At 48.1% G+C, this 16,021-nt stretch overlaps 1 protein-coding gene across 1 annotated transcript in view; it reads right to left on the bottom strand.

Annotated features, from left to right (window-relative positions):
- LOC131260739 (ABC transporter G family member 23) overlaps positions 1-15,054 on the bottom strand; it is a 35,782-nt gene extending 20,728 nt beyond the window's left edge. Inside the window, exon 1 of the mRNA XM_058262540.1 lies at positions 14,879-15,054. Within this exon, the coding sequence (XP_058118523.1) occupies positions 14,879-15,054 (176 nt within the window). The remainder of the gene's footprint in view (positions 1-14,878) is intronic.
- Between the last annotated feature and the right edge of the window lie 967 nt (positions 15,055-16,021).

Consider the following 16,021-nt stretch of genomic DNA (forward strand, 5'->3'; position numbering starts at 1 on the left):
CGTTCGTTCAGCAAACGCGATATAGTACACCCCGAGCGTAAACAGATTGGTTCGATCGGCTCAATCGACTCGATACGTACGTTTTTCAAATGTTAAATTTGAACCACACCACGTTAAAACTGTCTCCGGGCTCGGACTGTGGAACTTTGGTTCAAGGATGCATTCGGTTGCCTCCCAACCGCAGACCAGCGAAACGTTTTTTCTTTGTTTCTTTACAACTTTGCTCAAGATTAACCATCCATCTTTGGCGCCCATTTTGCCGACGTGTTTACAATAACAAACGATAAATCATGCGACTGTTTATGACAGCATATTAATGATTTTCGTAAACAATATATTTAATGCCACGCGCCCCATTTCGAGCCGCAGAAAAGAAACTATCAAAAAGCATATTTTCCCTAATTGCCACTTGTGGCGTCCACTCGGAACCGGTGGCCGGACTAGGACCGAGCTCTTACCGAGCTTGCAAGTTCTAGAGGTTCTTAACGATTCACGTGCCACGGTGAACACTTGTCGAAGTGAAACCGGTCGCTTGCTACTCCGCGAACGAATCAATCAACCTCCCGGGACACCTTCGAACCCTCTCGGTGCACTTGCATTTTGGACCGCCGGTCGGAGTGGAGACCGCAGCGCTTGACCTGCGGAACTTGCCAACCAAACGTGCCGCAGATTGATTGAAGGTTTTTTGTCGCCCGGCCCGCCCTCGGCAGTGTCTCGCGAACCGGTTTCATTCGATGGATTCATTCACAACCGTTCGCCCACAGCCTCCTTTTCCTCCCGCTAGCCACCGAGTGGAAGGAGTAGCACCGGAAGTGGTGTGATCTTGATAACAGTCCTCAGCTTCAGCGTGCTATTATCCGGTAATGATCTAATCGGCGCTAAATCGATGCACAGTGCGCACATTCGGGCGCAATTGCAGCTCGACGGCATTGAGGCAGCGATGCAGGCAGCGCTCTTGGCGCTGTCGCCAACGAGGGGTTTTCGAGTGGCCAGGGGTCACCGAGCAAATAGTTGCGTTTCTGCCAACCCCCTGCTGAGGGCTGGGGAAGCAGAATAAATCACCCCCTGAAGACGCGAAGGGGCGCACGTGCGGTGTGGACCTTGTCGATTTGATCCCGTTGTCGGTACGATCAAGTGGAACCCGATGTGCAGTTGACGCTACCACCTCCTCGACGGTCCGGACGGTTCTCCCTCTCCCTCCTGCACTCGACATCGACCCCTAGGAGTGTCGCAAGTTGCATGTGCATTACGAAATCAAACCAACACGCTTGTAAACAAAACATTCCCTTGCGGAGGGAATATCCCACGCCTTACACCTCGTCACATCCTGGAAGTCCTAGCCTCCTCTCTCGGGCAAATAAGGCCCCAATGAAAACCCAGCTGACCTAGGGACACTTTTTCCTTCGTCTGTTTGCCCGGTTGACGCAAAACGTTACTCGAACGACATCGTGCACAGAGGCTCTCCAGGGTTCGGGTTCGGGTTGGTAGTACTACTAGCCAAGGTGTTAAGTGCTCACCAAACACACATGTGCAATGCTCGAGGCAGAGTTGCAGGCTGAACGATTGACGTACCGTAGTGGTTAGTTTACCATATTCACATCCTGGAGGCGCCTTCCAGAGCACTGGAAACTGGTCTCCGTCATTGGGGAAATCTCTAGTGACGGGGAGGGGAATCACACCGAGCCAGGATGATACTTAAACCTGTTGCCCTACAAGTCACACTTAATTCCTGAAACTCGTAACGTTCCATTCGCTCAACGATGTGTAAATAATGGGACAAGGTTTGTTAGGAATTGGTTTTCTTAGTAAGAAATAGTAATATTTTCCACTACTCAATGTCGAAGGCAATTCAAATATATCATAGATGGCGATGGAATTCATCAAGAGTCAATGTGACACTTTTATTTTTCCTCGTATGGATAAAAGTCGTCTTCATGTGGATGTTCACTAAAGAAAAACGGTTTGTAGACAACCATCGTTAGTACGATCGTATGTACAAATCGACGAGCGCTTTTCAAAGAAAAGCTATCAACAATTAGCATAGCTCTCTTAAAAGCGCGTAATGCATTCCGCACGGACGGCGTACGGTAGGTTTTCCTGACGTTACTCAACCACCTACATTCGCCGAAGGTCACTGTCAACATGGACTCAACCGGGCAAATATCGCACCGTAATGTCGAGCCGGGAGTTAATCGCCACCCTTCATCGCCATCGCCAACAACATCATCATCATCATCATCATCAACAGCAACAGCAACCGCTTGGTGGCGTGTGGCTGGGTTGGCTCCATCTTCACAACTTTCCTCGAGACCCAAAACGGAACCATGGTCGATGGCTACAAATTGGTGCTGCACGTCCCATGCTGCCGACGGCGGACGTGTCCGGAATAGTGGATGCGTGTGCGTGTGTGTGTGTGTGTGTCCGGGGGTAGACAATGGAGCCCAGGTGATCCCCGCCCGTCCCACCGGCCCAGCGTATGCTAATGGGGCTAACATTGAGCCATTTTTGGGGCGGCATGCTGACGAAGGGAGCATAGCAGCATGGCGATTGGTGGTGTTGGTGGTGTCTTATGCGAATCGCGTCCTACGCGTGACGTGCCACAGACGCTCGAAAGTTAGATGGTTCAGGGTCGCGTTGTGTCGTGCGCTTCACTGTAGCTGCCATTTGGTGACGGACCGATGTCTTCGCGGCGCGTTACGCTTAAGGACGTGTGCTCGTTACCTTGTGGGGAAGTAATCTTTCTCCCGCAGCGAAAGCCACAGTCGATCGTGAACTTGATCCCCCCGGGCCCGGTTGAAGGTGAAGGGGGTGCTACCATTGTCCGTGGACAGGCGCAATTTCTCCCGACTCTTCTCAATCCCGCTGCATGGTGCGTCATAGTGGTAGGATCCGTCCGGGTCCTTGAAGTTGGTGGTTGCAGAAGCTAGCGTGTTGGAAGGTTGTTCGTCTTACGCCTCGTTAACGACCCATTATAACGCTAAGGCAACCCATGTCGTACGATTTGATGGTTTACGATGTCACTCGAAGTCGGGCGGAGAGTGACAGCCGCCTCTCTAGCCCTCAGCTAGATCAACCCAGGATCGCTGTCGTAGAATGGCGAAAGCACCACATCTACGACATTGAGCGACGTCCTTTTGGCTAAGGTTCGTTACGTTTTTCTTACTGCAACTGTTGTTTGTTTATTCGTTTGTCTTTTATGGCGGTGCAAAAGTCGTAAAGCCGCAGGTCCCGGGAAGGACATTCGTGAAGCTGGACGCTGGAAGATACGCGACATTTTGCGTTTGGTAAAGTGGTCACGGTCGGCGCTTTAAAATGGTTTTATTAGCCCCGGGTTGTCCTCCACCTTCGGTTAATCATGCGTGTATGACGCTTGTTTTTGTAAAAGTGAAGTTCTTAATATGCCATCCAGATGTAACACTCTTGCATCACCCTTTAACAAAACTAAACGACGACTAATCTCTGTTCTATGTCTTTTTGTACCGTCTCTGAGGACTAATGGAGGCTGTTTTTGTTTTGCAAACAGAGCGTTTCCTTGAACATTTGCTCAAACTATCTTTCCCTCTTTCATACGAACGGCTAAGCTCGTGAATGACGCTGAGAGTAAATTGCTACCCAACGGTGTATCATGCCTGTACTTTGGACTATGATCGAGGTTCAGCGGGTGAGTAACGATACAGGAGGGTAGCGCACGGCTATCTTGAAGTTCCTCTAACTCTAGTTCCTTTCACACCGTAACAAGCTGCTTACAGATTCACAGATGGCGACGATCCCCGAAGGCACCAGAAGCAAACGTCAGCAGGATTGCAAGCATGATTTGCATTAATTGAAGCCTTCCGCTCCGTTCGCTGTGTTTCACAAACACACACACACATAATTGAAAGAGTATAATTGTGATGGAAAGATTGTGTTTCGTACGGTTTCGATGAAAGAAAATCATTTGAAAGGATCCACCACGGCGAAGGTCGAAACCGTCGGGACATCGCCTAAAAGCTTTATAATTTAAACAAATGGGCCTCTTTCTTCTCGAACGTCCATGCTTGGTTGAGCTGTCTTGCGATCGCCGCCCCAATCACCACCCGGCGAAGACCTTTGAGTAATCAATTTTCCACCGAAAATGAAAAATTACGTCGCTCAGTGCCGCCGATCGTTGTGCCTTTCTGTTGCGCTCGGTAGCAAATTGGCCACTTGTCGTCTACCGTTGGGGTAGTGAGGGAGGGGATTGTTGTTTTTTTTTCGGGGTTTTCCCCGTCTTCGAGCAGGCGAAGAAACGGAGCAGAATGGCACCTTTGAGCTACGAGTAACTTGAACTGATCCGATCGGTGTGACGAATTTTCAAAACACAACCTAACGTCGGATCTTCGGCGATTGAGCGTAATAGTATTCAAGGGGTGGAAAATGCAGCGCGAAGGAGTGGCGGAGGATTGGAAAATAAAACTCGCCCCAAAAAACGATCATGTGAAGCAACAAAAAAATCCGCGTAGAAAACCCACGTCAAAGGAGGAAAGGTTATTGAAAATTCGGTTTTAATTGCCATGGGCTTTCTCGCCGGAGCCACAATAGGAGGCTTTTTTTTTTGTCCGGAGCCGAGACGAATTCGGCCCGGTCGCGACCGAACCTCCCGGAGCACAATGGAGAAAAAAGGGAATGCATTTTGTCGAAACATAACGCAGAATGAATGAATGCACCCGGGTGGGTTGGGTTCGCGTTCGTTGGTGGTGGTGGTGGTGCTGGCGGTTACGTAATGTCAAGGCCTCCGGCCGCTCAAGATGGTCACTGGCCGGTCAGCGAGCCATTTCTTTCGATCGATCAAGCTCCGTCCGAGTTGGCGAGTCGATGAATGAGTCGCGATCGATTTGTCTTTTGCACTCCGGTCGATCGGGTGAATGACGGGACGGGTTTTCCTGCTATTGTCCTGCCCGGGGTGGCTAGGTGATGACGTGGCAAACGGCGATGATTGCTTTCCCGTTGACAAATGGCCTTCGGGTGAGGCTTTGTCTTCGGTCTGGGCAGGACTGTTACGCTTGACCTTCTTGCTTGATTACTTGCCGGCTCTTTAGTTGTGCATCAAACCACGCTCTGGTCTATCAGCCCTATCTTCGGTATCACCCCACACCAACACCGGAGAGACAGCTTGCCACAGAGAGGGTAATGATGTTATTGCATCCCTCAACTAGTATGACAAATTAACTGCCACTCCTTCCGCTGACTAATCTACATGGAAGCAGCCCTTTGCGGTCATGGAAAGAAACCCTGACTGTTTTTAATGAAATGATGTCTATGTTGGAGAGTATGACAGGAGCCAAGGTTTCTGGAAAAAAACAACCAACCATATGTGTAATAAATTAAACCATCACGCAAAGGTCTTTAAAACCTTGGCAACAAGATATAGTTTAATCGTGCTCCAGCTATCCCGTTGAAGCTCAACTAAGCACCCTTACGACAATATTAATCAGGGTGAATCAGGTTATAACATTAGTAACATTTCTTTACGACCCCATAACGCACCGGTTGTATTTTGGGAAATTTAATTCTCCTTCCTACTACCAATGATAAAGCTCGAAAAAAAACGAACTTGCTGTCAAAAATGTTGTAAGTACAACGGTTGCTCGCGTTGGCATGAAAATAAAAATAAACTAGTCTGCCGGTCGGTGGTTGGCGCGTGGGGAAGGGAAATTTAATAAAATTCAACCCAGAAACGTGGTCCACATTCCATCCAACGTCTATCCTATCTCTAACAGACCCGAAGGTCTGCACACCGTGCAGTAACGCGATGTTGTAACGTTCGGTAACGCCGAGCTGGGGTCTGCGTGGGAGGACCGTCGAACGAGCTGCCGAAAATGGGCGCCTTCGGGCGTTTCGGACCGCGTTTTCCACTGTGGTTTTAGATGGCCACTGGATGAGGGAAGGCGCGGAAGGGAGAGGGAAAGCGAGACAATTACGAAACCCAATGCGGGATATCATTATCGATTGTTGTGTGCGAGTGTGTCGCCTGAACCGATCGATCCCAAGCAAAGATGGCACACCAGCGAACGCGAGATGGCGGCACAAAGCACATACACTCCCACTCCCAGCAACGTATCGATGATAAAAAGGCGCAACCAACATCGTGCCATCCTCGGATCGGACGATCGCCAGAAGCTTGACGCACCCCGACGGAGTTGCTTTATCAAACCTCCATCGGTTGACCTTCGCCATGTATACACACATACACACACGGACACACGGACACGGTTGACGACGTGTGCAAACACATTGGTCGGTATTGATCAGGACCGCGTCCACCCCGTCGAGGGTGATGATCGGCCACCCCTCCGCACACAAGCGCACACGCATCATCCGAAGAGGGGTTGTAACGTGCACGTTATAGCTCCGGACAACAAATTGTTGACCGACCGCCCGATGGGCTTTCGCTTTCGCGTGTCACCGCGTGCGTCTTACGGCCTTTTTCCACGTAGAAGGGGGTGGGGGGAGGGTGGTAGAAAGAAGGGGGAGGGAGGGATAGTGGTTGCAAAATACCGCTTGTTGCTTGCGCATGGACGCGCACAGTAACGCACACACACACACACAGCGGTCCAAAGCGGGTACGGCACGTAATCACCGCGTCCGAGATCGGCTTCGGCTTGCAGCTAAAGAGGGTTGTAAAATTAGCTGCCCATATATAATAACCATACACGCACACACACACACACAGAGGCACACCAACCAGTGGTTCCTAGGTTCGGGCTCCTGACGCTCCTTTCTCCGTACCGATTCCAGGAGAGTCCCAGGAGCGTCGTGGCCTTTCGAAACGGCGCTCCCTCCGGGCGCAAAGCGTTACGCAACCCACTCCGCGAAAACCCTTTCGTTTATCTCCCACGGGGCTCGGGTCAGTCACTTTTTGGGGCGTTCGACGCCGTTCGGCCTAATGACAATGAAATACACTTTTTTCCTGCCTCGAAGGGCCATTTGGGTTAATCAAACATACGATTGTTTGCCTGGACGCTCGCTTCCACGATGAACGCCCTATTCCCTACCCAACTTACGTGGTTTCCCTTAAGAAAAAGGGCCCGAAAGCTTACCCGGAGCACTTCACCGCCGGCGGTGTTTTGTTTGACAATGATCGCGTCTGTTTATCGTCCTCGCGCGCGCGTCCGTACGGCGTTCGTGGCCTCGGCCTAATTTGGCCCCCCAAAAACCCCAGCCGTTACGCCTTTCGGTAGGCAAGAGGAAGCCATTGACTGGGGAGGGAGGTGATGTAATATTCATAAAATGGGCGGCATCGATGAGTGACGATTGGTATCGCCGTTCGACCTCGGACTGCGTGTCGGTATTCCCATGACGAGTCAATGGACGCGTCCTTTCGGTTTAGATCGATCGGAGTGAAACCTCCCAATTATTAGACACTTTGGCTTGCTTTTCCTTGCCTCAGCATGGTTTATTCACGATGGCGTGTCTGGGTCGGAAAATCGGTCTATAAAATATGCACCATTCTACGTGTTGAACTTCAGTACGCAATATGGCTGACACTGGATGTCCTTGCCGAAAGGTTCCGTTCAGGGCAATCCCCTTTGCCGGTGCATGAATGTTGTCGTACTTGCGTTGCGTTGACGCAGGTAATGCACCAACAATGCAAATCACTTCCGTTTGCAAAGGTATCAACATGTTCCCAACGATTCGCAGCTAGCAGCGAGTATTTTTATGTACCAGCTGAAGCTTTTAACATTTTATTGAAGTTATTTTCAGCTTAAACTTATCAACCATGAATCATTTTATTTCACTGGATTTTTTCGGCCCATCAAGTAGGGCACAACGACTCTAACGTCAATGGTCGTTTAGCGAGGGCTTTCGCATTACTTTTTTATTGATATTCACTTAGCACATCATTATCAGGCTGAACACCTGCAGCTTCAGAGAAACGAAGCACATGGAAAGCTAACTCTTCTACTTAACAAACTACCGGCTCGATCGGGCAAGAACTTACAACAAGGACCGAAGTACAGCCGCATCATTCGGTGGCGCTGGAAATTCCGCTTCAATGTGGCGGATGGTATCCTCCTCCTCCTCCTTCGGGGCGGAAGCAGACGAGGCAAGGTTAATTAATGGTCGATTTGCGCACGGCCATCGTGACTCAGCGCGTTGTGCGACGATGCTTGGAGATGCTGAGCTATGTGCAGCAAAAACCCCGGGGGGTGCAAATAAGAACGATCGTGACGTAAAATAGTTGGCCTCTTTGACCGTTTGTTTCTAGCTTTAGCCTTAAGAAGATTAAATTTTCAAGAGGTCAGCGCACTTTCCAGCTGGTGGAACTAATTTAACAAACAGCGTTTTATTTTATTACCTTTCAATATTTTAAGCATACTACTCCGAACAGACTAACATATAGATGGTAAGAACTTGGGTAGATTCAATAACAGTGAAACATGTATGATGAAGAATGTTTATATTCAAAGTCGTTAGTTTAAATTATTAACTTATTTCAAGGATCAAGGCTTCCCGTTGGTATTTGAAATAATTATTTCCAAGATGATGGGTAATGGATAAGTTATCATTCAAGTCACTGACTGTGAAATCAAATAAATATAAACTAAAGAATATTAGAAGAATACACCAAAGAATATATTCTGACCCAATAAAAACTAATACCTCATTTCCCGTTACAGATTTGAAAAAGAATGGAACCGTGGTTTGACTTTGCTATCAAAATTTACATTATGTTCGATCATAAACCAAGAAACGAACCCCTCGTTCGCGTTCGAAAATCGACGGAATAAACAAAAACGAATTGGTTGACCCAAATCAAAACTGGATTCCAGCCGGCCAGCCTATCTCCCCGCGTCTTCCCCCGGGGATGGCAGGTGAAAGAATGTCCCGTCATTCCTCCCTAGCAGCAGCGGCAGCAGCATCTGAATGACATAACCGATCGGTGGCCCACACCAACGGTGGCCAAATGAAAGTACCACACCACCGCCGAAGCCATCACGAGTGTGTGTGTGTGAGCGCTGGTCCGTGAAAAATCCCTCATATTGGCCCCGGTAAGGCAGCGGACGGTGCGTAATCAAGACACCTTGACAAATCCGATACCTTCACGGCGTTGGATAATCTAATTTCGTCAGCTTGCCGGCGCTACTGGCGTTTGACCGGCGATGTGGCGGCCATATTTGGGGCCAGAGGGCAGAAGAAGCAGCCCACAAGTCAGTTAGTCAGCGGGGTTCAGGTGTGTGCAACCAAACTGCGAGGTTGATTGATATCACGAACGCCGCATGTTTTGGGGGCGAATGACGATTTCGAGAGTGACTCAGTCGGTTTCAATGGTAAACTGCTGGCGAAGATGAGACAACGCGAAATCGAACGAGCCATTGTTTGTCCTAATCCTTCCCAGGCAAAACATCGCCACTATATACTTCTACGTTCGTGTATGAGACCAACCCCGAAACAAAACTCTCGTTGGTGTGAGAAAACCGAGCCCATCGGACTCGGACAAGAGGGAACACGAAAAGCGGTGGCGAAATGGGAATATGTATGTCACTATTAATGTCTTCACCGTGCGCAGAGTAAGTCCGGAAAGTGGCCGGCGGCGATTCAACCACCCAACGAAAAAGAAACAAATGTTGGCGAGCGAGCAAATCTTCTGCTTTTCGGAAAAACCTGCAGCTTCGCGCGGCGTGTTTGGTGACTTTTGTTTTGTTTCGCGCTTTCGGATGGCGAAAGGAGCCCCGTGGCCGAGACGAAAGCGAAAGTGTCACAGGAGAGGAATGATGTAGAGGGGGGGGGTTGGGGGACTGCCAAAAGCGGCTGGCTAGGCCACCGAATCGCCGAAAACCGGAGTAACCTGATCGTGCCGGAGCCCCAACACGGTATCGCTGACCTGGAGACCTGGCCGTTACATAAATGTCTCTGCTCGAGCGGAGAAAGGCTGACGCGGAGAGGAAGGGGGGGGGGGGAGGGAGGGAGCACCAGCTGATGAAACCAATCCAGCTGCAGCGGGCCGAGACCACCGGTCACCGACTGTTTGACCGACAAACCGACAGACCGACTGATCTCAATTTGATGATTTCGATCGTCGATCGTCGCCTTCGGGAAACTTTCGCCCGCCGCGTTCGCCCTGTTCGCCGGTTTGGGGTGATCGTTCGTTTCTTTTACTAGTTGGAAATGTTTTTTCTAATGGCGTTTTGATTTTTCCATCGAACTCCGTGCGTAGTTGCTTCGTTTGGGCACGCTGTTCGCTGCTACTCGGGGTTGTAAAGTGCCGCCGTCACCCTCGACGACATGCGCACGCGTTGGTGCTACTGCGTGCGTAATGCCTCGGTGCGGGAGATGGTGTAGAAAACATTCAAAGTTCATGTAACGCAACCGGTTGCTGTTTCGCTGGGTAGGGACACCCGGGCGCAGATTGTTTAGGCCCAGTGCATCGGTCCGGGAGACACTTTTGCTTCGGACTTTACAAGGAACCTTCCCGTCGAGAAGCTGTCAACACCAACACAAAGAGGGACAACGACGACCATCTGGTGATAGTGTGTCAGTTTCAGGACGAAAAGAGACACTCGACCCTCAAGTTTTGGAGCTCGAGCCGTTCAGAGCCACTTCGAAACATTCGATCGTGTCTAGGGGACTAGAAGATAGTTTTATTTCTTATTATATCATCCGAATCGGCAGCAACAAGTGCGCCGGGGGAGATGGCAAATTTGCAAGATGAAGTTGGAAAGAGGGATTAAAATAAAGCACTGTGAAAGAAGGACCGACAAATTGAAAGATCGATGCTGGCGACGGTAGCAAAGCGGCATAACTGTTACGCAATGTGTGGTTATCTAGCCTTTTGGCAAGAGGTTTGGGACGGTGAATTTATTTCGTCTAGTAGATTCAGAGTCTTATAAGAAGTATTACACCAGTAGCAAAAAAAAAAAATGTTCCGCTTTTATTTCTTGAAATTTTTAACATGGATCGGAAGTTCTGTTATTATTTATAGCAATTAACTCTCAAAGCATCAACAAAAATATTTCATTTATTTAAACATGTAAGCTTGTTATAAAACAAAATCTTGTTAATACATCCTTGAAGATTCTTCAATGAATGTTTGCAAATGTTGTTAATAAATACAAAAAAACAGTCATCTTTTTTCAGTAGATTTGGCAGTTTCACTCGCTCCATGTTGAATTTCATTAAGAAACAGACAACTTTACCGTTACATTTAGAGAAACGAACTCTGCCCATTACTTTATGACGTACAATACACCGAACATTTCGCTCGAAAGACGTAAACGGATTCCCAATTTGACTCATCTCACTAACGCGTGCGCGTGTTTTGACGTCAACATAATCAAGTACTTCGTCCAACGCTTGGAGTTCTTGAAGCCTTCGAAGAGGCTTAATGACTCATTACTCCACTATCCACCGGACGGAACATCAATCCGCCACACGAGTTTGTGGGGGTTAGATCAGTGATGTTGTTCCTTTGCGTTGGATCGAAACAAAAAAAACCTCCACTGAACTGACATTCATGTTTGCTGTAGCTTGATTGCAATCATTATAGAGCGGCTGTTTCGTTTTCGGTCTAAAAACACTCATCATCATCGTCATCGTCCGGTGAGGGTCGGCAGCAAAACGACACCTAACACGTCATGTTACGCTAGATTTAACTCGATCATGATTTTGTTCGAAGCGAGACTCTGACCTAAAGCTTCAAATAAAGCTCCATCGTTGACGACCAGTGTTGCCAGAGATCGCAAACTATTTTTCTGGTATCCTCAGGTTTCTATCGTCGGCTCTTTTCCACCTTACGCCTTGCAACAGATGGAGGGGTTGCTTGAAGCTTTGGAAAGCTTTCACACAGCAGGCAAGCTTGATCGCAATAAGCAGCAGAGCTTTTAGCTAAAACTAAAGACTTTGCGTTCGCATGCAAGTACAAGCGAGGAACCTTCGTCGATCAACTAGGCCATACAAGCGCAAACTTTTACTATTTGAACATTGATTTGCTTTTTCTTCTATGAAATAAACTAACTCATTTAAAGTTAATTATTCGAGCCAAAAAAATTGTTTGTTGAAAATCATAGCGATTTCTAAACTTTCTTTTAATTCTTTATAACTAAACGCTAGAGATCGTAGCAGTTCGCCTTTGGTAGGATTTCAGGAAAACATCTTGTGACTCAAGTGAGATTTATTTTAATACCGTTGTCTTTTACGAAGTTCTCGACTAGAGTCACGAAGAAAACCGGATCCTTCATTGCCCTCGTTGGACCATTTTATTGCTGAGATTTGCATAAAAACGAAGGAATACCATCAACGACCAGCTCAACTTCTGCTGTATAACAGCTCTTATCTTGTGTTCTTCTTTACAAGTGGACAACACCATTTTCGATCGCAACCTGTACAGTCCCGTCTTATTTGCTACACTGAAATCTCGCTCCGGCTCCGCAAAGGTCAGTGCTTCACCGCAGCCTGAGACTGCAGCTTCCGCAACGGTCTGCTGGTGGTTGCTTCCGAGTGCGTAGGTAGGGTTAAAAACCTTAACGTTTCGCCCAATGACAACTACTTCGGCAGGTCGATAACAGCGGGCAGGGAAATCGAGTTTCCGATGGTCAACTTGAACTTGAACGGCCTGGACACGTGTGCGTCCGATGGGGTTGGTCGGTGTAACGCACACCAACACACGCGTCCCGCGGTACGAAGGAGACATCTTGGGGTGGCCACATCGCCATCGACCCATCCGGAAGCGACGGGCGGCAATCGTCTTTCTTTCGCTGCCATTCCAGAGTGTTGCTCGATTAGACAATCACATTAATTGCCAAAAGAAGCTTCGACCAACAGCACCCTGACACCGTGACATTGAGCCAGTTAATGGCACCTCAGACGATCCTCAGACGGAAAGGCAGACAAGGATGGCACGCCACTTCGCTCCTTCTACCGCCGCATTCTCTTCCATTTCCGTTACATCGTTAATGACTAGCACTCAGCAGTCGCTTTTAATTACCGGTTGACCGGTGGCAAGGCTCTGGAATTGCATTGATCCGTGCACCCTTATTGGCGCGAGCAATGGTGAGTTACATTGTAATTACCATAGCGCACCCCGGCCAGTGGGCTTCGCTTGGCGAGCCCCAAGACAGGTTTTGACTTTTCTGTTAGATCTTCAAATTACCGCCTCGGATTGTAGCGCACGTCAGACATCGCATTGCGTAACCGAATCAACACTAACGCTCAAATAAATTCTAGCGTCCAGCAGATCCGGTCCGGTGTGCGTCGGGTTTTTTATGAACGTCTCGTCTATTTTTCATGTCCCCCCGAAAACAGCTGGCACGATACGGCACAAAACAGGTTTGTGGGTTTAGTTTTTGCCTTCCGTTGAAGGGAAGAGACAATCTCCGCCTTACCCAGAACGGTTGCGTTGTTGCTTTCGGGTGGCTTAAGATAAAACATTGGACGAACAAGCGAGCCCGTTTACAAATTACAAATTCAAAGGTGAGTTCAGATTACGTCTCCAGTCGCCACGGATGCCCTGGTCTCGTGTCAAGGGAGCCTTTACGACCGCGTGGAACTCACTAATGATCGTCCCATGGTCGGCCACCTGATCGAATCGCTATCGGAGCGTAGGTTAGCTATTACAGAGGGAAAAAAACATGATGATACTGTAGAGAGCGAGGCCACAGGGCAGCAGGAGGTGTCAATCGGACACTAGCTTCTCCGAGGTCGCTGATTCGCAATCTAACAATTTCTAATTGCTACCAAGAATGTTACGTTATGTTGGAAGGTGAATAGGACAGCGGGTAGTAACAATTTGCTTTAATTGTGTTTTCCTCTTGGTCAACTTTTTACTGAAACTTATTTTCATCTACTCACATCTTACATAGCGATTTGTAATATATATCTTTCGTCATTTGTAAGCGATAACTTAGAAATTTCGATTTCAAAAGCACGATGACGGTGTAAGCTTCCCGTGCAAATTAATATCACTGTCACAATTTTTACACCTTCGCTCAAGACGGAACAACATTCCAACGTAATAGCCAACCGAATGCACTATTTCGTGGCAAAACCCTCCACACAATCAGGAGCACCAAAGAAACGTGACAGTTTAGGTTTTCATTTTGTTGTGCTTAGTGAAAGTGCCCGGCGTAGAAAGCGCGATTTGAGCGAGAGCTTGAAAAAATGACGTGCACTATGGAGAAAATTGGGTACCGAGAGTCGCTGCTGTGGTATGGTTTTGGCTTTGCAGACATTTGCTTGAATGTTGGGCTTAAAGGCCGGTACATAGAGTTACTACTTATTGTGTTGGAGAATCTATATTGAGGTTTAAGGCAATCAAATAGGGTTCAATTGACGCAAATTATGATGGTAATAATGGGGAGGGACACAATCAATTTGGTTAATGTGCAGTTCGAGGTTTAGATGAACTTGTAAGGGTATAGGAAAGATTTTACTTCCTTTTTCTTTTTCCTTAATTCGTTACCTTAATACAATGTTTATATCGAGAAAAAGCTTGTTTTTTGTGGGGAAATCAGTACTTCAAAACAGAACAGTACGTATCAACCCGATATGCAACTCACTCGATTGATATTACGCTCATTAAATGGCAGCTTTGTTGCAGGCTCCAATGACCCCTGCAGCCCAGCAGGTCACGGACGCCAGTCGTTCGACGCAAACATTTCCATCTCAAACCGGCTCGGGTGTCTCATTAGATGACGTTGCCACAAGCGTGGCCTGTATGATCGAGACCCCACGAGGCGACCCCTGGCTAATTCTAAGCTGCACGGGCTAAACCCTAATCGCCTCGCCCTTAGCGAGCGGTGACTTTGACTCGCAATTGCAAGCACAAACCGGGAGGATGGAGACGAAACGGGTGGCTAATGAGTCCACACCACGTCAGGGACGATAACTAGGGAGAAAGAGGATGGGCGTTTCAAACACTTACGTGATGGCCGGAGAGTCCGCCGTCCAGCTGAACATCCGCTGAATGCGTCGTTTGTCCAGCTCGGGCTTTATGACGCTGATGGCACCATCTTCCGGCTGTTGTCCAGGACCTGCTTGGGGTGCCGTTGGGGTGGCCCCTTGCTGCTGATTAGCACTTCCGACCGCCGTACTGCTCATCCTTACCGGTTGCCGGATTCTGATTGTTCACTTCACTATTATATTGTTGTTTCTTTTTCAACACTTTTTCGATTGCTTCTTAAAACGGGGTACAGCTTCCTTAAGTAGCCCAGGAAAGACGATACTCATCCAAGCAACTTTTCCTGAAACCACTCAACAATGGACACTTTGACGACTTGTCGGTAATGTGTTTTTTGTTTGATTATTTTATTGGCAACGATAAAACTCCGCACTCTACAACACCTAAGATAGAAGATAGATTAAGTACACACTTGAATGTAAACAACTTAAGTTTTGTTGAAATGTTTTCGTTCCTTTAGCTGCTATACTAATCCAATGAAAAAAGAAAACAATGAGCAAAAACAGCGCTGGACGAATGAGAAACAAATGTTTCAAGAAAAAACACAATATCGAAACAACACAACAACACAGTAAGCGCTCAATAACATACAAAGGGATGGAAAGGGTGGCGTAGAGACACACGTGGAAACGCACTCGGACCCCAAGGCACACACACACACACACACACACACTCACACAGACCAAAGTAAGCGATAGGATAGTAACGGGCCACGCGAGGGTAAGATTTCAAGTGCGCAGTCGGCGACTTGGAGCGCAATGATGATGTCTTGAGGTTTTCTCGCTTCACGCCGTTCTCACTTTTGAGCGCACTCAACTGCTACGGCCCGCTAGTTTTCCTAGAGGTCGTACTTTTGTTTGTTTTCTTAGGGCGTGGAATTCTTCAGGGTCATGGCACGACAGCTTCCTTCACTGTTAATTTTCGCAATGAACACCAACGGGAATCGTCACATGCATATTGGCAACATAGTTAAAATCACCTCCAACGAACGGATGACTCGGAGAAAGGCGAATGTTTATGATGATGCCGTGGAGGCGAACGTTTGTGGTGACTTCAATGGTTCGCGGGTGTTCGTCGCCTGCACCATAAAGTACCGGTTTGTACAAG

Source organism: Anopheles coustani, chromosome 3 (genome assembly GCF_943734705.1).
Source record: "Anopheles coustani chromosome 3, idAnoCousDA_361_x.2, whole genome shotgun sequence".
Lineage (NCBI taxonomy): Eukaryota > Metazoa > Arthropoda > Insecta > Diptera > Culicidae > Anopheles > Anopheles coustani.